Source organism: Fistularia commersonii, chromosome 17, assembly GCF_037954325.1.
Source record: "Fistularia commersonii isolate RoL2024-O1a breed Wild chromosome 17, RoL_Fcom_v1.0, whole genome shotgun sequence".
NCBI lineage: Eukaryota > Metazoa > Chordata > Actinopteri > Syngnathiformes > Fistulariidae > Fistularia > Fistularia commersonii.
Window position 1 is genome coordinate 17,547,337 of NC_141300.1, and position 23,867 is coordinate 17,571,203.

Genomic DNA, 23,867 nt, shown 5'->3' on the forward strand with positions numbered 1-23,867 from the left:
TTTAAAGAACTATTAGCGGTACGTTACATGAAATGCATATGAAAAAAAGGAATTAAACATTGGCCATTTTTTCGTGACCCGCTTCAAAGAACATACACACTCAAATAAATGCGTTAAATCTCTTTGGAGACCGAACCTCAGTCAAGATATTTTCCCAAATTAAACCGAGACGTTTCTGTTGGTCTGTTCGCGTGAATGCAAAGGTGTTAGAGAGCAATAAAAATTTTTTTTTTTATTATTATTTTGCAAATACACGATCATGAACAATTAAAAAAAAAACACTTCATGCAAATTATAAGAGTTCCGATACATCCATCCAGGGTTGTTGGTTGTCGCCCTGTCGTCAATAAAAGTCTTATCCTACAAACCTCACCTCCGCAAATAGATGCAACTTCCAGCGTTATGCAAAAGTTACTGAGCAATTGAAATTCATCACTACTTGAACATTTTTATCAGGTAACTATTCAGTCCAGGCAATACCTGCATCGACGAAGTTCCTGGGGTATTAAGCTTTATAACTCAAGGAGTTCCACGCTGTGGAATATAGCCATTTTTACAGCAAGGATAGGATGCACTTCTTGCAGATGTAACTGCAGTACTGGGATATTGTTGTTGCAAAAATGCATGCTTCTATAAACGCCCGGCAGGGGGAAGCCGCGTACTTACAGCCCGTTATATCAACATCACTTCCAAACACAAGAGTGTCAACTGTCAAAAGTTTGCTAGCCGGCTAACGCTAACGGACATGTGTGCAGTAAGATTGTCATCCCTGCGGACCGCACGTCGGTAATGGAGATTGTTTGGTGAGTAAAATGTCCACTGAAACAGCCAGTACGGAGAAAAAAAAACGAATCATTTTGTCATATTTTCGGTGGTTTAAAGGAGGTGCGCGGAGTTTTCAGTCGGTGTTAGTCGTCAAGCTAGTTAGCTTCAAGCTACGCAGAGCGATGTGGCTAACCGTTTAAATGTGCCGGGTGGATGCTAGCTTTGTTGTTAGCTTTGTTGTTAGCTTTGTTGTTAGCTGTGGCGTTAGCTAACTTAGCTTGACTAAAACATAATTGGGAGGCTGCAAGTAAACCGGTAATATTACTCAAGTAAATCGCCAAGGAGTCAAATTGAAAGAAATGTTTGCTCGCCTTTTTTTTTGTCACGCTTGGATTTAGTCTGTGCTTCGTGAATACAAAGAACACGGAAGAATGAAGAAGCGTTAAAGCGTTGCATCTTTATTCATTCATTCAATTTCCATTATTGCCCCAGGCTCTGTGCTAGTTGTTTGTGACTTTGAATGTAGTTTGTACATCTCCCCACTTCTTTAGGCACTAGCGGATTTATTTGCATTGCAAATGGTAATTGTTTTAAGTTTCTTTGTCCCAAGACCCCAGATGATGTTTGTTTATGGACTGCTTGGCCCGCCATGAAATTGTTATTTTTGTGCAAAGTAAACAAGTGAGATGCAGGAAATATTCTTTATTTCAGCATCCTTCTTACTCTCCTTTGGTTTTATCACGGAAGATTATAGAGAAGAGTGAGTCATCCTTTGCTTTGTCTTCCGTGTAATCTTAATCCAGTGCGGCGCCGAGATCCTCGATCTGGCTTTTTTAGTGGGCAGCGAAATGTCTGGGTAAACTTAAAAACAAGTGTTAGTTTACAATAGAAGTCACATAACACTCCTTTTTCATTTCTATGAAAGGGAGGACCCTCCTGTCCCAGAAGAGCCATTCTTTACCAGAGACGTCTACGACAAATACTCCCTTTCACCCAGTATCAGGGAGTTGTGGGCCTTCCTCCAAAGGTTTGCGACTCTGTCATAAATATTCTCATTAGATCCATATAAGGTGCAGTTTAAGATAGGTGATCACGAAATTGAGGTTTCCCCTCTCGTCTGTGTTTTTCTCCTCACCCCAAGCCCGCATGAGAACAACAAGGTAAAACACAAGCGTGACACGAACGCCGCTAAACCCCCCGGCTTTGAGACCAAGGAGGAAGCTTCGGATCACCAAGATGACAGTTGCCGCACCAAGGAGGCTTCCTGCTGGGAGAGCTGCGACAGCGACAGCACTTTGGCAAACAAGTCTACGGAAGGCACCGAGGACCGCAAGGACGCCCCACCTGTGAAAAAGAAAGCCAAGAAGGCAAAGGATGAGGCGGACATCCCTTATCCTGAACCCAGGCTGCCTTTTCCATGCATGTCAAGTCTGTCCTGCAATGAGCAGAAAACATATCTTGGCATTTTGATGAGCAAGCAACCCAAGGATCCTCCGCAGGTACGCGCTTTAAGGCCTTTAAGGAATTCAAAGGGCTTTGCACCTTCAATCTCAGTCGGTGTGTATTTGGCCAGGTTGCGCATCCGTCAATCCAATGTAGTCTTATGGACGTGCACAACAGCACTAGGTTATTTCAAGTTTCTTCAGTAGCTTGCACGAAAGCGACATCCTGCGTGAATCAAGTTGCAAGTCATGCAGAAGTAATTGGAATAAATAAAGGTCACGGTATCCATTTCTTTGAAACCTCACCGTTTGGCGTAGGAGAAAAATCTCCCGACTCTTCTCAGCGTTCGAGCGAGTCGTCTGTCCATCTTCTCTCCACCTGCAGCGTCGGATTTCAGTCTGCGGTTGTTCCACTTCAGTGACACGATAAAAAGTGTCACTGTGTCTTCTCCCTTTATTCCACGAGCTAAATCCAGCACAAAACGAATTACACGCCGTCGTCTGGGGGTTGAATATGTCTGCCGCACAGCATGTACCGTCATGTTTTGGATTTTCAGTGCAGTCAGCCCCCTGTTCATTGTTGATGAAGTCACGTCACGCACTCGCCAGGAGTCAATTGAAAGTCTTGCTTTTCCCAGGGAGGCTGTTGTCGGATCATGCGGTCAGACAGTGATCTGGTCGTGTTCCGGGGAAGGTTTCACACCTGTAATGCTGTTTAGGGTGAAATTGGAAAAAAAACAACAAAAAAACAAAAGTCCTGACAGAGCAATTTAAAGTGTGAAAAGCCCTTTAATCCTGCTAGCCTGCGCCGCAGTGTTTCACTCAAGACTGCTGTCACTCCAGAGTTTAAGGGACAAAGTGAACCGTGAAGTAACGCAGTTCATGAAGTACTTGCAAGATGTGGCCAGGATCTGTGCAGATGACTACCGCTGCATATCACCGGGGGCCATGCAGTACTCAGAGGTACTACAAGTACGCCGTTCTCATCGATCCCGTGATGCGTGTTTTTAAGCCTTGAATCATCGCGGCCTCATTTTCTCTTGTAACAGGAGTTCTTCGGGTGTAGTCGAGACTGCATGGAGGCCTACCCGCAGCTGTACCAGATCTGTGAGATGACTAGTTTGACAGGGGGAACGTTCAACCCGGGACTCGCCCTGACCTTCGAAAAGCAGCTTTTAATCATGGTAATGTAATTTAAAGCTCCCTCCGTCCCATGACCAGGTCTGTCCGGGCCAACCATTCCGTGTCGTTTGCCGGCTTTTTTTTTTTTTTTTTTTTTTTTTTTAAACCTCCAAATTTAAATCTGAAGTACTGAGTTGCAGAAGCAGACTTTTTCCTCTTGGTTCACTTTCTTTAATTCCATATATGCATCCTTTTCATTTCATCTCCAGGGCAATGTGGATATTACAGACCACAAGATCGTGCCTGCTGACGCACAGCTTGCAACGGATTATCAGAGTGTTTCATCAGAGACTCCTCCAGCTAAAAAAGCTAAGGACATGCACGCTGTAAGCAATTGTCTCGCTTTTTTTTTTTTAATTACTCCCAATAAAGTGAGCCACAAAGAGGTTTTTACTGCTACAATGGGATTCATGACCGCGGGTCTGTTGTAACTTCGTTCCAGCTCTTGCAGTTTTCAAACAAGACACCAGAGGGTGTTGAAGTCTTGCTCGGCAGACGCAGTTTTTCCTTGTGTTTCTGCAGAACTCACCGGGTCGACGGTCGAACGAAGTTGCACACGGCTGGGTTTGTCGCTCGTTTTCGTTTGTTTGATGCAGTCTGTTTCCTCCATTCCCACCCCGGCAGACCATCCGCGGCGACGTCAACGCCGAGAAGCTGGCCTCTCGCTACGAGCCTCACGCGTGTCTGACCCGGGACGCCCTCGTCAGACTGTTGGACAACCACGGCCCCGACTATGCGGATAAATGGGAACTGCCCGTGTGCGTTAAGGCGAACCCCGGAAAAGGTGAAGAATCCGCGTCGTCTTATCTGTGAAAATCTGCATAATTTCCCCTATAAACGGCGAGGCCTTTGCCTCGAGTGGGTGACAGTCCCTCAAAAAGATGCATCACAATTCTGGTCCTCCTGGAACAAGACATCAGCCTCTATTGTGTTGCTATGAATACAGTATCAGATGTACGCGGTTAGAAGAGCACTCCGCGTTCACTTCTATTCAGTAATAAAAGAATTAGCCGAACGCGAACTGAGCCGCTTCAGAAAGAGTCCTAATGATTTGATTAGCCAGGCTGCGTTCGCTCATATCTTTGGCTATTTTTGAGTGTATTTCAATATCAGTTATGTCATCACATTAACAATAAAACAAAATGTGCCACTTTATGTCTAAGGCCAAAGATAATGAGACTGATCGCTACGCTACGTCTGCAAGATGCATTGAAAAAAAACAAGGGGGACCATGATCTTAACTAAATTATAAATCATTATTTATGATAAGGGGGTTGAGACTTTAGTCATTATTGTAAAAAAATAATATTAACCAAGCGATTAAACTGATTGGACTTTCACAGAGCTGATGTCGCCGATGAAGATGAGATTCCAAACTTCGGTTCTCACCTTTATCTTAAACTTTACCTCCTCCGTACAGGTAGCGCTCAGAAGAAGATCGTGTACGTGGACTCCCCTCTTCCTAAGACCGAGGCGGCGCTGAGGGAGAGGAGTCACATCTACCATGAGGAGAGCTTGAAGCTGTCCATCAAGAGGAACGGAAGCAGAAACGTGTTCCACCTAATGACCCAGCTCCCAGTGGATGGGCAGCGAACCGCGTCGGTACGTCGCCGCTCACGGGAGACGCGATGGTATATCGGTTCCGTTTTATCAGATCATAAACCCTGTTATGGGTTCCTCACGCAGGAGAGTTCCCAGAGGAACATGGTATCCTTTGAAAACGACATCCTCGACTTTGAGGCCGACCTCACCGACCTGGAGACGTTCGGCGAGACGGCGACGGTGAAAATCCCTAAGAAAATCCACGACGAGCAGAAGCCACGTGTCAAAGCTGGGAAACCAGTCGGTACGTCCTCTTCGACTAAAAGGTCTAGTAAACATCTTGAGGAGGCCGCGGGAGGTTCCCAGGAAGAGATCCGCAGCAAAGCAGCGGATAATGAGTCACCTAAAACCGAGGGAGCCCAGCTGGCGCTGAGCGAATCCTGCGCGGCAAGTAAAAACCCGCTGAGACAGATCTCTGCCGTGGAAACCGAGGAGGACCTCGGCGGTGCTCAAGACTCGGACGACGAGAGGCTGGTCATCAATGACTCTCTGTCTGTGGCCGTGTCGCCGGCGACGCCGACTCCCCAGGAGCCAGCAGCCGCCGCCGCCGCCGCCGCCGTTACCCCGACCTCTCAGTCTGCCCCTGAACCCACGGCTTCACCCGGAAGAGTTACCGCACAGCGGGAGAAATCCAAAAGAGCTAAAGGGTCAGCTGACCAGCTTGGCCAGATCCTGCGCATGCAGACGGCCATGTTCAGCGCCCCGAGCGACACGACCAAGAGCTCACCGGCGTCCCAGGAGACCCCCTCGGCCCCCCAGCCTGCCGGGCCTTCGCTTCACTCCAACCTGCTGCTGGTCAAGCCCTGCGTGTCCTCCTATCTAGAAAGAGCCCATGACCAGAACGGAGACGCCGACGCCGCTCCCGGTCTCGGGCCGGAACCGGCGTCCCACGGCGGCGCCGCAGACGGAAAGAGTCAGTGCTAAAGGCATTTGAATCACGCGGATTTTAATTAACGCACGTAGTCAACCCTGCTCCTGTTGACCCCTTGCAGAGATCCTCTCTCGAGACCTGCAGGCCGGTCAGGAGGACGAACAAGATTACGAGGCTCCGGACGAAGGGAATCTGCTTTACAAACTCTACAGTCTGCAAGATCTGCTCCTCATGGTGCGCAGCTCCGTCCCGCTGACCCACACCAGGAACGTTGGCAGCTGCAAGAACCAGGTGAGCGCCGCCGCTCGTCGCATGATCTCGCCAAATGTAAAATCAGAAAAAGCTCAAATCCCTGTCCCCCCTACCCATCTCCAAAGCATGTGCCGGTACATATCCTGCCCAAGCTGGAGTACCAGACGCGTTACGGCGTGGAGTGTCTCAGCAGCAGCGAGGCTTGCAGACTGTGGGCGGAGACGGCGCTCCACTCCAGCACCGTCTCCTATGTAGGTGAGAACTCGCCGACGCTACCTGCGGCCCTCTCTCTCCGAACACCAAGACAGAAATGTTCAGTGTATCTTAGGGGAGGATGCCAGAGAACCCCCCTTTTAAGTATATATCATATTTCAAAGCAAACTCCACAGAGGAGTCAAAGTAGTGTTTATGCGGCTTAAGAGATTTTCCGCCCCTCCTTCCCTCGCTGCATTCAGCCGGGTGGGTTCGGCCGATCCTCCCACTCCTAACCAGCGCAATAGTCTACAGATGACTCACCGTCCTGCTTCCACTGTGTACTGATTACGTTTATGCCGTTGCCATGACAGCGCCATTCAGCAGCTTGGAACGAAACAGAAGTGGAGACTTCAGCTAAATACCGTTTTGAGCCTCTGTTAAAATCCCTGAATGCGAACAGTCATGTGCTGCTTATCTGGCGCCGAAAAAGCAGAGAAAGACTTTTTCTTCACCAAGCTTTTTTTTTTTTAACTTGCTTAGGTCTTTGCTGGAAATGTACATTTATTAATACACTTTTTTCCCCCATTTTCCCATTTGTATAGACTTTGTAGGCAGAGGCTTTACAAATGGCTCATCGGGGAAAAACGTATTGGTCACCGTACGCCGAGCACGTGATGCTCCACTAAACCACAGTGCATGAGGTGGCCGACCGTGGTGGGGCTAAAAAAGAAGCAGCTTCACTTCCCCTGAGATAGCAACGCAATTGTGTTGAAGACCATATAAAAGTCAACCGTAGGGGAATCTTCGTTCATCGCATTCTCGGTTAAGATTTATTCTTTTTTTTTTTTTTCTTTGCATTGAAATCCGGAGCTGCCAGCCGGTCTGTCAGCCTCCACGCAGGTGTTAGAGAGAATACCCGCGTTTCGATTGGCTGAGAGGAAGCCGTCGGCGGTTGAAAATGCGTCCGTAGCCTTAGCGAGCGCTAAGCCGTTGCCGCGGGTGTCGGGAAATCAGCCGGCTAACATTACTGTCGTTCGGCCGCCAGCTGTGCCGTCCAGAACGCCGTGCCGCTAAGAATACCAGGTACCGGGCGGCTCATCGTGGGACGCCACGGCGTGAAGGCCCGAACTGACCCGAGACGAAGCTACCCGCCGTTTCAGCCATATGTCAAATCAATCAGATAAATGAGGCGGGGGCCGGACTCGAGCGGATCCTGTCCCGAGTATCGCGCACCTGCTGCCAGCCCGGCAGGCTTTGGTGTGCAGCAATCGATTTTCCGCATAGCAGAACACCTTTACTGACCGCAGACGCGAAATTCCACTCGGACAAAAGGCTCCGTCGGCTCAGCTGATATTTAGGGAGAAGCTTCCAAGAACTGCGGCCAAACATGTCACGACAGAAACACTTGTTTATCTTGGCTTATGACGTGCTAGTGGGCACACGGTTTGCGGACGAATTGTGTGAAAGTGACTTTCACAGCTCCTCCGCTTCTAGCTTTTCTATATGTACCACTTCATCATTCACTGAGTTCAGAACGCCAGCGGCGCTGTGCGGCTCTCCAGACTCAACATTTTCTTGGAATGTGTCATGCGGTCCATCACGGGGCGGCCGTGTATTTATGGCAGCGCTCTTGAAGCGTTCTTTAAATGAAGGAAGGTATTGTTGAAAGGAGGAGTGACAGAAAAGAAACCCACCCTGTTCCCACCCTATGAGGAAAATCATTGCAGATTTCATTGTTCTTGCAAGCAGCGGCGGTGATGATCAAGCCGAGCCCTCATTATCTCGTGTGGCCCCCCGTCTCTGCAGCTCACATCGATGCGCTCACTTCAAAAGTGGCTCTGCTCAGAAAGCTGCCCGACGACCGGAAGCTCAGCATCTCCTGCGGGTTCAGGTGAGGCGCGTGGGGGATTCGCACCGTCGACCCGGATGAGCGCGATGCAGGGAAGTTCACCCGTGAAACCAAGAGGAAGCCGAGAGGCGCCCGTTCTCATCGACCGGAGGCGCCGCCTTGAAACTCGGAAACCTGTTAAGTTGGCCGCTTGTGTTTTCTGCAGGTCGTCCAAGTCTCTCAACATCCTGCATCACCTGCTGAAGAAGCTCACTCAGTAAGTAGATAAGAACGTGTTACCACAAGCAGGATTTCTCCAAGCCTTGCCCGCCCCTCACACCCCCATCCGGGCATTCCTTTTTCTTCATCCATGTCTGACGGCCCGAGTCCTCAACCGGGACATTCGTCCACCCCCACGCCTTTAGCTGGCGTTGCACAATTGGTGACGACACCATGTTAAAGAGTCTGAGCACGCTCATTCCAACAAGATGAGGCATGGCCTAAGAAAACCACGCTGTGTGTGTGTGTGTGTGTGTGTGTGTGTGTGTGTGTGTGTGTGGACTTTTGTTTCACGCACTCAGGTGTATTGTTTTTCTTCCATCCCGAGGTTAAAAGAAGGCGAGTACCTGATCACGCACAAATCAGGAGAGCCTTTCGTGACTCTGATGAAAACGGCGGACGGTAAAGCGGTCCGGGGGGCGTACAACCTGCGGGAGATGTACGGCGGCGCCCCGCCGCCCCCGCCCGACGGGCCGCCGCCGTGGAAGCCGGTGGATCCGGCGGTGGTGCTGCCCTTCCACAGTAAACACGGCCGCCCCCCCTGCACCTTCCCCCCGAGGCCCTGGCCCAAGGTGGGTATCAAAACCTTCGTCTCTGGTCAGACGGGCTCGGCAGCGTAGCTCGCTCGCAGAAAAGCCCCGAAATCCAGGGACAATGGCGAGCTCGGCGCTATCGGCGGCGAGGCCGAGGGGGGGGGCTCTCAGGCGCCGAGCGGCCGGGAACCCCTCCGAAATCCAACGCTGTCGAGAAGTAATCCCATCTTGGACGGGAAAAAGAGAGAAAAAGGACACGGGCTTTTGAACGCTGCCCTTCCATTGACATTTAGGACCAGACGTCGCAGCTCCGGCACAGAAAACTCCCTTTTTCAGGCTCTTAATGTGTGTCAGAAATTGAATTTTTCCTCCCGATTATGCAAATCGCCCCCCCTTTCTTTTGGTCCCGACAGGCGGGGAAAGACGGGCCGTCTCAGCCCGACACCCGGGGAGGAGGGCAGCAGCCCGACAAGCTCAACGCAAACCAAAACAACAAGAAGAAGAAGAAGAGGAAGTCCGGGAAACGCGCGGCGAAGCGTAACAAGTATATTAAAAACCTCATCCAGAAGTCCACTTAATGTGCCGATCCTTGACGAACAAATGTAAACCGTGAACCGCGAGCAGTGTTTTCTTCTTCTCGAGGGGAAACAGTAGAAGCCATTTACCTCTCATATGTTGTGTAAAAAAAAATCATTTCGCTCATCTTGTGCATCTGGTATTATTTCAGTTTTGTATCAGAGGGAAATATCGCACTTTATGCCAACTGTACAAATGGTCTCTGTTGAATTTGAATGTCTTTGTATTTGACTATTTATAAAATGGTTTTCTTGTATTACCCAGGAATATCCGCCTTCTAATTTCATCGGAACTACTAGCGTACTTTTACAAGACACGCCTATTATGGGATATTGAACCGTGGTGGATTAATGTCGGTCATCAATCGGCAGTCAGTCGGATCTGTTATTCTGGTGACGGCGGTCCGTGGTGACGAGGACGAGCCCAAAACGCAAAGCTCCCGATTTACCGGTCGATCTGCATTCCCACCCTCCCGTCGGGCCTCGACCCGAAGAACCAGAGCGCCGATACCCAAAAGAGTTCCTCCCGGCTCTGTCTCAGAGCATCGAGGAGTTCTCACAGTAGAACCGCCGGACGAACGGCGGCTCCAAACCGAGCGGGTCGCCTGTCCGTCGCAGACGTCCAAACACTCCTGGCTCCGGTCCGGGAGCCCCGGTGGCTGCTGGTGGAGCCGGAGAACCTGCAGACCCGGGCGGGAACCAGCAGAACTCTTGAGATATCGAGATGTCGGTGAACCCCGCTTCACCCCGCTTCACCCCCAGCTCGCCAAACATCTCCGCCCCGACGGCTTCCCTCACCGGAAACAGTCGGACCCTCGCATGTGACTTCCGGTTTAAATTTTAACTGTATTTTTTTAATTCAATGCAAGCGATTTCAAGTGTTTAAAAATCAACAAGGCGGGGCCTCTTGCGCATGCGCACTGGAGAGTAAACGAGGCGGAAAAGTCAACCTGCGCGCAGGTATTCGGCCCGTGTGTGTGTGAATGTGTGTGTGTTTTGCAACAACTTTGTTTTTTTTTCGTCCGAGGGTCTGGTTCTCTGGCTCCCAGCTTTTGTTCAACAGGGTGGAGTCTGCAGGGCGGGAAGGGGAGGGCGTTTGGCTCCGGGAGGTGAAGACGAGGACGAAAAAAGGGGGAAGTCAGAAGAAAGAGGAGAAGAAGTCCAGGCAGCCGCGCGCCCCGGTAGGTCCTCGGGTTCTTCACCTTCAACTTCCACAGGGTTTCTTTCCTCTTCCAGTTTTTGTTCGACTCTTATCCCGAGATTTGCACGGGGTGTGTCCGCCGGCATCCGGTTTATCTTTCTATCTGTCTGTCTGTGTGTGTGTGTGTGTGTGTGAACAAATCAAGACTAACCCCCTTGTGTGTGTGTGTGTGTGTCCCACTCAGAAGTGATTGAATCTGCAGGAGCTCCAAAATGGCCTTGGTATCTGAGTTCCTGGGTCAGCTGTCCCTGAAGGACGGGGTGAGGTCCATCGAACCTTCTCGCCGCCCGGCTGTCCTTCACCCCTTCACTCTTTCACCCCTTCACTCTTTCACTCCTTCACTCTTTGTCTTCCACCCCAGAATGAACCCAAGAACCCCACGGTGGTACCGGACCCAGACTGTGACCCCGACAGGGATGCGGCCAGGATAGAGACCGCCATTAAAACCAAAGGCAAGATGCTGGAAAACCACACACACACACACACACACCCTTTCCTTCTCTCTGTGCTAGTGGTATTTGTGAGTCAGCATCCTGGCTCTGAGCGCTTGACCAGGCGGGGAAAACGTCCAAGTCCGAGCTCTGTGAAAACAAGTGTCTCCAGCCGCTGGGGTCCCTGTTACCTGCAACAATCAATTTGGCGTTTTTTACTGCTCTCCGTTGACTTCAGGGTTAAATTTTACTCACTGGCAATGAATGAATGAATGAATGAATGAAGCAGTTAGTACTCCAGGGTGTGGCCAGTGCTTGGCGCTGTACGTGCCCGTACATTTACACATCAGTAAATCTGTAAAAGTCGACACTCAAAATAACGTCACACTGAAGCCGGTATACCCGCCAGCCGGTAAAGTCACGATTTGCAGACGCTGTGCGCAGAAGTTCAGGAGCAGAAGTCCCATAAACCAGGTGAAATAAATATTCATGAAGATATTTTGCAAATATTTATTTTTTATTGTTGACTGACACAGTGATTTTTTTCCCGATTTATTTTTTTTTAATTCAGGTCAAGGCTCCGCTACACGCTCTGAAAGCCCAAAGCTCAAAATGAGTTCATTACATAAATAAAATTTAATTTTCTCCGTAACACTTTGTACAAACAAGTGTGTAGTGTGTAAGCAATATATACAGTGGTACCTTTATTTTAGACGTCAAAAAGTAATTGCGGCTCCCCGTGTTTTCTTTTCCGAGGAAACCGAGTCCAAATGGCTCCTTGGATGTTAAGGGTTGCCGACCCCTGATCTATGGCATTCACACACACACACACACACACACACACACACACACACACACACACACACACACATAAAGAGATGAACAACACACATCTGGTCAATTTAGGGTCTCCTGCATGTCTTTGCACTGTGGGAGGAACCTGGAACCCACACAGACGCGTGGAGAACCATGCAGGAAGGCCCCTGTCGGTATCCAATCAGGGACCTTCTTGCTGCGAGGTGGAAGCGCCACCCGCTGCGCTGCCCTAAATCTCCTCTCACCCTTGACCTGCTGATGTTGGACCGCCTGTTTCTCCCCAGGAGTGAACGAGCAGACCATCATCGACGTCCTGACCAAGGGGACCTACGCCCAGAGGCGAGAGATCGCCTTCGCGTACGAGAAGAAGACGAAGAAGGTGGCCGGACTCGGACTCGGACTCGGACTCGACCCCGTTCTTTTTATTCAGCCGTCTGACGGGCGATCTTTCTTCCAGGACATGATCTCGGCCCTGAAGTCGGCGCTGTCCGGCTCCCTGGAGACCGTCATCCTGGGACTGATGAAGAGCACGGCCCAGTACGACGCCTCGGAGATCAGAGCGTCCATCAAGGTGCGCAGGTCCTACACCGCCCTCTTCTGGGGGATCTAGAAAAGGCATCCGTGTCGGCGCCGGGGCTGAAGCTCGCCGGTTTGTTTCCAGGGTTTAGGGACCGATGAGGAGACTCTGATCGAGATCCTGTGCTCTCGCAGCAACCGGGAGCTGGTGGAGATCAAGCGGGTCTACACTGAGCGTGAGTACAACGGGCCGCGTCCGTCGACGTCTCGGGATCTCGGCGTCTAAATCCGCAACCGCCGTGTGGTTCTCCGCAGTCTTCAAGAAGGAGCTGGACAAAGACGTGGCCGGCGACACCTCCGGGAACTTCGCCAAGCTGCTGCTGGCGCTGGTGCAGGTCAGGATGCCCAGCGGGTCTCTGGGCTTTTCTCGCTTAACGTCGCCGCCGCGTCATCACTCACTGGCCTTTTCTTCCCCGACGCAGACGAAGAGGGCCGAGCCCACCTCCATCATAGACTACGAGAAGATCGACGAAGACGCCAGAGTAAGCTCCCGTCCTCTCGCGTCAAACGCCGTTTCTTATCTCTTATCACAGTCTTTAGGATGAGCGTCAGAAGGCAGACACTCCCAGGTGGTTGTTGTGACCAGCGGGGCGAGGAACAGAGCAATCTTCTTCTTCTTCTTCTTCTTCTTCTTTCGGCTTTTCCCTTCAGGTGTCGCCACAGCGAGTCCACTTTCTCCATCTCACCCTATTCTCTGGATCCTCCTCTCTCACACCAACTACCTTCATATCTTCTCTCACGACGTCCATAAATCTTCTCTTTGGTCTTCCTCCAGACCTCCTCCCTGGCAGCTCCAATTCCAGCATCCGTCTACCAATATATTCTCTATCCCTCCTCTGTCCATGACCCAACCATCTCCGTCTGGCTTCTCTGACCTTCTCTCCAAAACATCTAACATGTGCCGTTCCTCTGATACTCATTCCTGATCCTCTCCATCCTGGTCACTCCCAAAGAGAACCTCAACATCTTCATCTCTGCAACCTCTAGTTCTGCCTGCTGGCTAGCAACAGAGTAATGCATTATACAAAAGATAAGATATATATATATACCATAATATCCGGACTATTGAGCGCACCTCAATATAAGCTGCACCTGCTAGCCGATCGCTATCTCGGTCTTCCTCCTGCGCACTAAAACCGTCAAATCCTTCTTCTTCGGTGTCGGAGTTGAACGGACTCAGAATTTCCTGGTCATTTCATCGGTCCGATGTGACGAGGATAAACGTTTTAACGGCGTGAAGCTCGTTAGCGTCCCCCACCCAGAATCCATATATTAGCCGCATCGCTGTTTGCGTGAAAAAAGTCGCGGCTCATCGTCCGGAAATGACGGTATATATCGTGTTCCTCCGGCACGATGCTTCTCTGTCGGGTTTGGCTCCCGTCGCCTTTCGTCCTCCCAGACTGACCCACAAGGCAGTGGGTTAGAGTCTGAGAAGTGCCAGGGTGTATCCGCCCACCGCTGCTCCCCGATCCCCCGCCAAGTGTCACCATGTGTGCCACCAGGAGGCCTGGCGACAGCACTGGCAGGACCAGACTGGTGGATGACTCGCTCTTCAGTCTCCACCAGGGCGAGCCGGCAGAGGCTCTCAGAGCAGGAGCTAGCAAGCAGACAGGAAGCAGGCTTGGAGGCACCTTCCCTCCAGCTACTGCACGAGACGCCTCACAACACCCTGTGACTGGAGAACACACACACACACACACATACACACACACACACACACAAAAAACATATGTGTGTGTGGGGGGGTACACGTATATACACACACAGATATATATATATGTATATATATATACACACACACACACACGCATATATGTGTGTGTGTGTGTGTGTGAGTGTATATAAATATGTGTACATTTGTAAATGTATGCTATATATATCTATTGAGATATATATATGCATGTACATATATATGTGTGTATATGTTTGTATGTATATATATGTATTTATATATTTATGTGTTTATGTATGTATGTATATATATGTGTGTGTATGTATATATATATACACACATGTGTATGTATATATATATACACACATATGTGTGTGTGTGTATACATACACATATTTGTGTGTGTGTGAGTATATATGTATGTGTGTGTGTGTATATATATATACACATATATGTGTGTGTATACATACACGTATATATGTATGTGTGTGTGTTTAGAGGAGGCAAGTAACAGCCTGGATCAAAAGATGTTCCATGTTTTTGTTTTCAATTTTGACTTTTATCAATTTAATCGTGACACACTTTGAAAGTGTGTTTTGTATGTGTGCGTGAGAATTTGTGTATATGCAAATGTGTGTGTGTGTGTGTGTGTGTGAGGCTTGTCACACAGTGGGTACCAAAGATAGGTGAGTTTTCAGTTGAGATTGACTTCCATCCCAGTAAGCTCTTGGCGACAGACAGGAAAAAAAACACCATCTTGTTCGGGTGCAGGAAAAACCCCTCCGTCTATCGAGCAGGTCCCGCTCAGTCGGGGAGACCTGCTGTCTCGACCACTTTGGCTAAAATAGAGGCTGTGACTCATGTCTCAAAAGTTAAGGGTCCCCTAAAAAGACATCTTATATATTTGCAGGATTTATTGAAGTTTGTTTGCAGATTCCACTGATGCAGCTGCACACAAAAAACAATGGATTGATGGATGGATATAAGCAGCTTATATTTATATGACACTATCCTTATTTCCCATTTACTTTGCTTTATATACATACATACACACACACATATATGTATATACACACACATATATATATATATATATATACAGTATATATGTGTGTGTGTGTGTGTGTGTTAATGTCCGTTATCTACCCACTAGCAACCCTAAGTGCAGGAAAAAGCGGTAGACAAGGGATGGATGGACAGATGGACACATATATGTGTGTGTGTGTGTGTGTGTGTGTGTGTCTACATTTCTGTAGAATGAAAAACACCGATGATAAGGGGAATTAAGGATAGTAGCATAAAAGTCTTGATTCAAAAGTGTTTTCACCTGTGACTACTAATTGAGCGATTGATTTATTGTATAGGAAAATACTTTGAAAGTGTGTGTGTGTGTGTGCATATATACATATCTTTCTAGAGATTTACCATTTTTATTTATCATTTATTTATGAATCTGTCCAGTTTATACACTTAAGTTGAACTGAATAAAACTTCAATTGGTATCAAGCTATAGCTATAAGACTAAATATATCTACTGTCTGCAGAGGCTCTTTGAGGCTGGAGTGCAGATGAAGGGGACCGACGTCCCGACCTGGATCTCCATCATGTCTGAGAGGAGCGTCCCTCACCTGCAGAAAGGTTCTCCTCCCGCTTCTCCCCGAAGCTTCTCCACCGACCGTTAGATGGATAAACCTGACCGGCGCGGTGTGCTGGTGTTTTTTTTTTTTCCTCTGTCCCAGTCTTCGAACGGTACAAGAACTACAGCCCCTACAACATGCAGGAGAGCATCGTGAAGGAGGTGAAAGGAGACCTGCAGAAGTCCTTCCTGGCTCTGGGTAAGCCAGAAACATCTGCCGTGGAATTCCCAGAGGCCCCGCGGAGTCCGTTCATTCGGGTCTCCCTCCTGTTTCAGTTCAGAGCTTCGAAAACAAGCCGCTGTACTTCGCCAACAGACTTCACGAGGCCATGAAGGTAGATACTCCGCTCCTCACGTGTGCGAGAAACGCACTTCCAGCAGGATTCCAAAGTTGGCTTAAAGTTGTCTTACAACCGCGTTGCATCACCTGCTGTGGAAGTGAAGGCCTAAAGCGCCGACTCCGCCCCCTTCCTCCCACCCCAGAGCAAAGGCGCCAAGGAGAAGGTGGTGACCAGAATCATCGTGTCGCGCTGCGAGGTGGACCTGAAGACGATCTGCGCCGAGTACGAGTGCCGCTACGGACAGTCCCTCCAGAAGACCATCATGGTGGGTGAAATCCAGAAACGCCGTCCCCCCGATTTGCTCTGCGCACTAACGCCACGTTTTCCTCCGCGCTCTTGCCGCAGGAGCACACAAAGGGAGACTACCAGAAGGTCCTCCTCAGCCTGTGTGGACCCGAGGAGCAAAAACACTAGCTTCCTCACAGGCGTCCCGTTTTGGAAAGCGTGTCAAAGAGCCAAACTTCTCCAGATGCAGCGACGAGACAAAGAATTTTCCTTTTCCGACACATGGTGAATCTTTTATGAACGCCCCCTGGTCTTTTGAAGAAGTAACACACACACACACACACACACACACACACACACACACACACACACACACACACACACACACACACACACACACACACACACACACACACACACACACACACACACACACACACACACACACACACACACACACACACACACACTCTGGGGGTCGAGTCAGTCCCTCTTGAGTATCCCGGACTTGCTTTCACCGGTGTGGTGCAGTTCCCACATTTGACCACTAGATGGCGACATTGTCGCGTTTAAAAGCATTGCCTCCTGTGAAGAGGAGGATGCGATCGATCAGCAAGTTTATGTCTGATGATCAATCAATCAATCATGGAAACGCCATGATCGATATAACCGATTTAAAAAGTGCATCCGTAACAATCCTTATTTCAAATAAAAGTCCTGCCAAATCCTTGAAGGGGCGTTCATAGCACTGCAAGTTACCGAATCTGAAAGTGTTTAAATCAAATAAAACTCAATCGGAGATTGCAACCACTGTCTTTATGGTTATTATTTTATGTACTCATTTATTTTTTTTTTGGAAAAAATTGTCTGATGCTGATTCAACACACAAAAGAAAACCATCTTCGATTTATCCACTGATATTTTTTTTCCCTTTCCGTGTGGATGATTTAATCATTAGTGTGTTTTTCCCTGTTTGTTTGGCGCTAATATTTTAATTAAAAATGTTAATTTACCCCCCGGCGGGGGGTGGGGGGGTCGATTTGCATACCACTAAACAAGCGTCTATGCGGCGTCTTCCTGCTGTTTAGTTTTTGCGGTCTCTCAGGATGAAATAAGCAGCCGCGGTTGTTGTCAAGGCATTTCCACTGAAGTAGAAGGAGGAAAAGGGGGAAGAAGAAGAAGAAGAAAAAACCCCGAAAGGCACGATCGGTGCGGCGAGGAAGAGGATGGAGAAGGGGGGGGGGGGCTCCAGACTTTTTTAAGGAAAAAAAATAACAGCGCCAACAGGGAAGAAAGGCCTCTTTTATTTTGAAATCGCCCTGTAAAAAAATAAAGTCTATTTTATTTCCATATTTTATTATTTTTTTTATTTTAGTCAACAATAGGAGAGTTTTTTTCTTCTTTTTTTTTAACAAGACGCCGGATTTACGACCGTCGATCGTGACTGGGCCCTCCGGTGTTTATGGGCCCCCGTCGGGAGGAACGCAGCCTGAAATACGGCGCAAAGTGCGGCAAAACGGTATTTCGCAAAAGCGTGAGGAAGAGGAGGAGGAGGTGCGTTGGAGGGGGGGGGGATTTATGCACGGCGACCGTGACAGATTCATCTCCGCATCATAAAGAGGGAAAGTGCCACCATATTTCCCTCCTCCTCTTTTTTTTATATGGATGTACAACATGCTGTTCTTCTCAAGGCCAGCCTGCAGAGACCCCCGGGTGAGGAAGAGGAGGGTGAAGGTGTGTGTGTGTGGGGGGGGGGGGGGGGGGCTTCCGCTCCTCAATTGAAACCACGCAATTTACCGTCCCCGCACGCCGGCACTCCATCATCCGGGGGACTTTAACCCCCGTGAATGTCAAAGGCGGAGGATGCGGGGAAGGTGACGCATTTCCATAACAACCGCGACAACCCAGGGGAGGCTCTGTGTATGCATGTGTGTGTGTGTGCGTGCGTGTAATCACCGATGTTTTTTTTTTGGAGAAGATTCGTGTGTGTGTGTGTGTGTGTGTGTGTGTGTGCAGGTGTGTTTCCCGCCTGCAGGGCCTCCCGTGCAACCGCAGTCCCGATCTCTCCCGCGTTGCGTTCACTTGCAGCCTCTAAGGTCAGACATCAGCGCTACTTGTCTCGCTCCGCGCGTCCCAGTTCACGTCGAGTCTTCCCAGTTCACACACACACCCTCCGAGATCAAGCCCAAAGGCGGCATTAAAGTTTGAGCGCACAGCTGTGGAGCGGCGGCTGCGGCTGCGGCTGCACCGGGAAGGTTCTAGTTTGTGCTTTTTATTAATTCATCGCCGACAGAAACTCCGGCGACACTTCCCTCCGCACCCCGCTTCCCCCCGCTTCCCTCCCGGTCCTCCGACCCGCCTGGGCCGGAGCCCGGAGCCCGGAGGCTTTGAGTTATTTATCTTTATTTTACATTTTTCCTTCTCCCACCGAGCCGAGGGGTGTTTAATTATAGTGCGGGGGGGGGGGGGCGAGGTCCGGCTTAATTGCGCCACTGTGCGTGTGTGTGTGCGTGCGTGTGTGTGTGAGTGTGTGTGTGTGTGAGTGTGTGTGCGTGTGTGTGTGTGTGTGGGGGGGGGGGGGGGTAAGCATCCTCCAGCACCCGCAGGGTCCGAAAGGGGAGAAGACCCCGGCATGCGGCTGCCGCTCTGATTGGCTGTTTCTTAATTATCGCGATATTTCAACTCGGGGTCCCGAGGGTGTGTGTGTGCGCGCGCGTGTGTGTGTGTGTGTGTGTGGAAGGGTGGAGGGGAGTGGAGGACCTCTCCACCCTTTTCACACACACACCCGCACACACACACACACACCAGCCGTCGCTTCCCCGTCTCCTTTGTAACCGGAAGACTGGAAACAACATGAGAGGCCGGTTCTCCTCCCGGGGTCCTGGCGCGCGCACACACACACACACACACACAGACAAACACACGCATACATACATCTTTGAAAAGTTCTGCAGAAGAATCCCCAGAAGCTGCAGTTCTGCTGCAGTGCTTGGAGTCCGAGGAGTCACGTTTGCAGTATCACTCATTTTCCTCCAGCAGGAAATCTACTGTATCTATTGTGAGTTTCTATTCTAAATGCAGTATTTGTACTTGCAGGAAGTAAAGTTGTCAGAGTACTGCTTAGTACTTAGTAGTGTTTAGGTTTTTAAGATGATTATCCACACACACACACACACACACACACACACACACACACACACACACACACACACACACACACACACACACGCACATAATTTGACCATTTTTTTTCATTTGACCATTTTAAATAAATTAATCTATATGGAATGTCCATACCTACCTACACACACACACACATGTATATGTAAATGTATAGAGTGCCTAAATCTAATTTTTATTGAAAAAGAACTGTACATATGATTGTACCTCTGTAAATATTTTCATGAATATGTACTTTTTTCAAACACTTATGTATGTGGGCCACATACATTTATGTGTGTATGTAAGTGTGTTCATATTCCAGGTTTATCTTAGTATTCAGATACTGAAATAAAGGTTTTGCCATAAAATGAATATTATATGTATAATGTTTGTATCTATTTGCATTTACTTATAAATACTAATTAAGAAAAATAGAAAATTTTGAAAAAAAACTGAAAAAAGAAAGATCTATCTGTGTCTGTCTAGATCCATATACTTGTATATATATACTATATTGAGCCTTTTTATTTTCTAATATATTTTTATATCCTTTTTTTTTACTTAAACATTGAATAATACATCCTTATCTATTTATTTTTCTTGAGTATCTAAAAAAAAAAAATATATTCACATGTACATAATTTGATGTATTCATGTATAAGTCTGTATGTATCTATGACATTGTAATGTAAATATACTTGTATGAAATGTTATCTGTATGCATTCATTTTTAATTTATATATATTTATATTTCCTTCTATGTATCTTAGATGATACAATGATTAATTATTATAATTGAAATAATACATGAATAAATTCATTCAGATTCATACATTTCAATTTAAACACTAATTTACACAAAATGAAATGGTACATGTATATCTCCATCTGTAATGCTGTATATATATATATATATATATATATATATATATATATATACACATATATATATAAATATATATGTGTGTGTGTGTGTGTGTATAAATAAATATATATATATATGTGTGTGTGTGTGTGTGTGTGTGTGTATGCATCCATATATCATGTATTGGTGTGTGCGTGTACATACATTTATATATGTCCATTGATATAAATCAGTTTAAAATAAATTCAAATATATGTATATGTCTATGCAGATTAATAAATTGACATAAACACAAAGAAAATTCATGCATATATGTGTCCATATACTAATATGCAAACACAAATATAAATACATACATACACATAGTATGAAAATGTGTGTTTATATGTACAAAGAAAAAATACAACTTTTCCTTGTCCAAAAGTTGAGGTATATATCAACCTTAAAGTTTAACATTGTTTTCACATACATATTTTATCACTGATATATTTTAGATAATTTGACATTTTTAAAAATGAGAAAAAAAAAATATAGTATTGGAAAAAACTCATATATCGGTTGTAAGCTTAGATAAATATACACAATTATGAATTGCAAAGCACTGAAAATGATATGCATGTATGTATGTTCACTAATTTCAATTCATATACTTTTTCATTTTATAATTTTAAAGGAAACATATATATATATATATATATATATATGCAGACATTTATTGGTGATTATGTCTATGTATTTATAAATATATGTAATAATAAATACAAATGTGTGATAAGTGAATATTATCTTGGTTTAAACAATCAACAATCCAAAAAATTGTTTTACTATCTATCTATCTATCTATCTATATATATATATATATATATATATATATATATATATATATATATATATATATATATATACAAAAACTTAAATATATATACACAAAAACTGAAATGTGTATAAATATGTATATACAAACTGAACTATAAAAAATACTATAATGCATAATGTAAATGTATATACATACAGTATGTACAAATACAGCATGTATATACATTTTTTAACATATAAACACACATGAATATGTGTATGTGTCTATTCATATCTAAAATATATTTTATTCAAACCTTTGAATGTTGGAAAACATACCACCATATACGTATAACTATATTAATACATATCTCTGTATGCCACATTACTATTTGTATATGGACATATTTGTCAATTTTACATGTAAATATAGAAACCTGCCTGTATTCATTTATATAATATAATATAATATATAATATATAATATATAATATGTAATATATAATATATAATATATAATATGTAATATATAATATATAATATATAATATAATATAATTATATTAATAAAATATATAATGAAATATAGATACATGATATATTATTCTGTAATTATTTCAAAATGTATACATGTATTGGTTCATGTTATGTGTATATAAACATATATTAACTTATGAATTGAAGTGCATATCAGCCTTTAAGATTTTTAAGTACGTACATATATATTTGAATTTAAATATATTTTGAAATTAAAAATTATTTTTTTAAAAATCTGAAAAAGACATACAACAGCTAAATATGTTTTCATCTAAAATGAGTATGTGAGGTAAATATATACCTCATATTTTATTGTATTTCTTATTCTCCCTCCTTCCTACTATTATCTATTACTGTTATGTTTTTGCTTGAAACTCTGGCACAACAATTTCCTTTGAGATAAATAAAGTTGTTCTCATCTCTCATCTCTCAAAAATACATACTATGAAGTATTTATTATAAATTAAAAATTGGAAATTATATATGACTGAATCTATGCATATTCATATATTTCATAATAAAAAAACTAAAACATTTACCTGTATATCTGCATCCATAAAACTAAAAGTTTTTAAGCTAAATAAAAATATGCATTCTTATATTTGTGTGTGTATATATGTTTATACATGTACTGATATAATTGGGAATAAATCAAAATGTATATATGTTAATATCTTATTGGAAACATTTTTTTCATGCAATATATATATAAAAAATTGAAGTATATGCATATACAGTATATACACATAAATATACAAAAATATTGAATATGTATGTTTACATCTGTGTGTTTCCACATATAAATATGTGGAAATTTATACACAGTGTTTATGTTTACATGTTTTTCATTTTTGATTTTGTTTTTAAAAGGAAATATATGTAACGCCGTGTGTAAATATATATTCAAACATATATATTGATATAAATAATTTATCTATAAAAAAATTATAAGGTGGATACATACATATAAACACATAAATATATAAAAATACGCTATTATATATATATATATATATATATTGAAATACATACATTTGCAGTATGTATATACACAGTATGATTACATGTGTATCTATATATACACATGGTTATACATGTCCCTATATATAAAATCTCTAATCTTAAAACTGTAGGAAGTTTATTGTATATAAAATGTAACTTTGAATATGTATATAGATAGGTAAGTTTTAATATTTAAATTTAAATGTTTTAAAAATGTTTTATTTAAATTAAATATTTAAATACGCACAGATGTGTCTGTAATCGTTTATATGAACGTTAAAATGAACATACAAAATTCTGTACTTATTTACATTTAATTTATTTTTTACATTTAAAATAATAAACGTGTATCCCGAAATAAGTGTATGTTTTGTACATGTACATATATTTAATAATAATAACAATAGTAGTAGTAATAATAATAATTTATAATTTATCCTTTATTAATCCCTTTGGGGATTGTTCTCTGAAATTAACCCATCACAGAAGAACAATGAGCAGTTTACAAAAAAGTCGAGGTATATGTTTACCTTGAGTTTTGAAGAAAGAAAAAGTTATTTCCAACATATTTTTATCCAAATACATTTTGAACTCATTTTTCATTAATTGAACATTGAAAGTAATATGACTGAATCTACACCCATGCATAAGTTCAATTCAATTTTTTAAAACTAAAACATGTTACTGTATATCTGCATCCACACAATTTTTTTTTTTTAAATATATTTTATATATGTATATTTTATATATTTTTATACATGTATGTATACATATATTGGTGTGTGTGTATGTATGTATATTAATATACATATATTGACATAAATCATGTAAAAATGAATCAAATTGTATGTATATCAAAATCTTGTCTAACACAAACAATGACAAAGTTTTTTGATTTACACATGTATAGAATTGAAAGGTGTATACATATATATATATACACATAAATGTAAAAATACTATATATGTATAGATACATATGTGTGTATGTTTACATATGTTCATATATATTACAGTATGTGTGTGTGTATATATGTATAGTTGTGTGTACACTTTCTCAATTTATTTAATCAATGGATATAGAAAA

The 23,867-nt window shown here is 44.6% G+C and overlaps 2 protein-coding genes across 3 annotated transcripts; both read left to right on the plus strand.

Moving 5' to 3' along the window:
* The first annotated feature begins 698 nt into the window (after nucleotides 1-698).
* Nucleotides 699-9,784, plus strand: ice2 (interactor of little elongator complex ELL subunit 2). The gene is made up of 15 exons (XM_086163504.1): nucleotides 699-803; nucleotides 1,691-1,792; nucleotides 1,907-2,264; nucleotides 3,051-3,170; nucleotides 3,257-3,391; nucleotides 3,599-3,715; nucleotides 4,014-4,173; nucleotides 4,810-4,991; nucleotides 5,076-5,904; nucleotides 5,984-6,153; nucleotides 6,240-6,369; nucleotides 8,116-8,200; nucleotides 8,364-8,414; nucleotides 8,745-8,988; nucleotides 9,363-9,784. The coding sequence occupies exons 1-15, from the start codon at nucleotides 790-792 to the stop codon at nucleotides 9,525-9,527; spliced, it is 2,862 nt and encodes a 953-aa protein (XP_086019630.1). The 5' UTR covers nucleotides 699-789; the 3' UTR covers nucleotides 9,528-9,784.
* Nucleotides 9,785-10,597: 813 nt separating this feature from the next.
* LOC147225409 (annexin A2-like) lies at nucleotides 10,598-17,229 on the plus strand. Of its 2 annotated transcripts, none has more exons than XM_086163540.1 (13): nucleotides 10,598-10,705; nucleotides 10,910-10,985; nucleotides 11,087-11,177; nucleotides 12,257-12,351; nucleotides 12,430-12,543; nucleotides 12,634-12,724; nucleotides 12,804-12,883; nucleotides 12,971-13,030; nucleotides 15,765-15,858; nucleotides 15,960-16,055; nucleotides 16,133-16,191; nucleotides 16,340-16,462; nucleotides 16,543-17,229. In XM_086163540.1, the coding sequence occupies exons 2-13, from the start codon at nucleotides 10,938-10,940 to the stop codon at nucleotides 16,609-16,611; spliced, it is 1,020 nt and encodes a 339-aa protein (XP_086019666.1). In that variant the 5' UTR covers nucleotides 10,598-10,705; nucleotides 10,910-10,937; the 3' UTR covers nucleotides 16,612-17,229. The 2 variants fall into 2 exon arrangements, with proteins under 2 accessions (XP_086019666.1, XP_086019667.1); XM_086163541.1 differs by having other exon boundaries at nucleotides 10,648-10,705; nucleotides 10,913-10,985.
* The last annotated feature ends 6,638 nt before the right edge of the window (nucleotides 17,230-23,867 follow it).

Coding starts and splice junctions, on each gene's coding strand:
- ice2 (XM_086163504.1), top strand. Junction 2,265..3,050: donor AACCCAAGGATCCTCCGCAG/GTACGCGCTTTA, acceptor CTGTCACTCCAG/AGTTTAAGGGACAAAGTGAA. Junction 6,370..8,115: donor CAGCACCGTCTCCTATGTAG/GTGAGAACTCGC, acceptor CCGTCTCTGCAG/CTCACATCGATGCGCTCACT.
- LOC147225409 (XM_086163540.1), top strand. CDS start 10,938: ATGGCCTTGGTATCTGAGTTCCTGGGTCAGCTGTCCCTGAAGGACGGG. Junction 16,192..16,339: donor GACTTCACGAGGCCATGAAG/GTAGATACTCCG, acceptor CTCCCACCCCAG/AGCAAAGGCGCCAAGGAGAA. Junction 16,463..16,542: donor CCCTCCAGAAGACCATCATG/GTGGGTGAAATC, acceptor CTCTTGCCGCAG/GAGCACACAAAGGGAGACTA.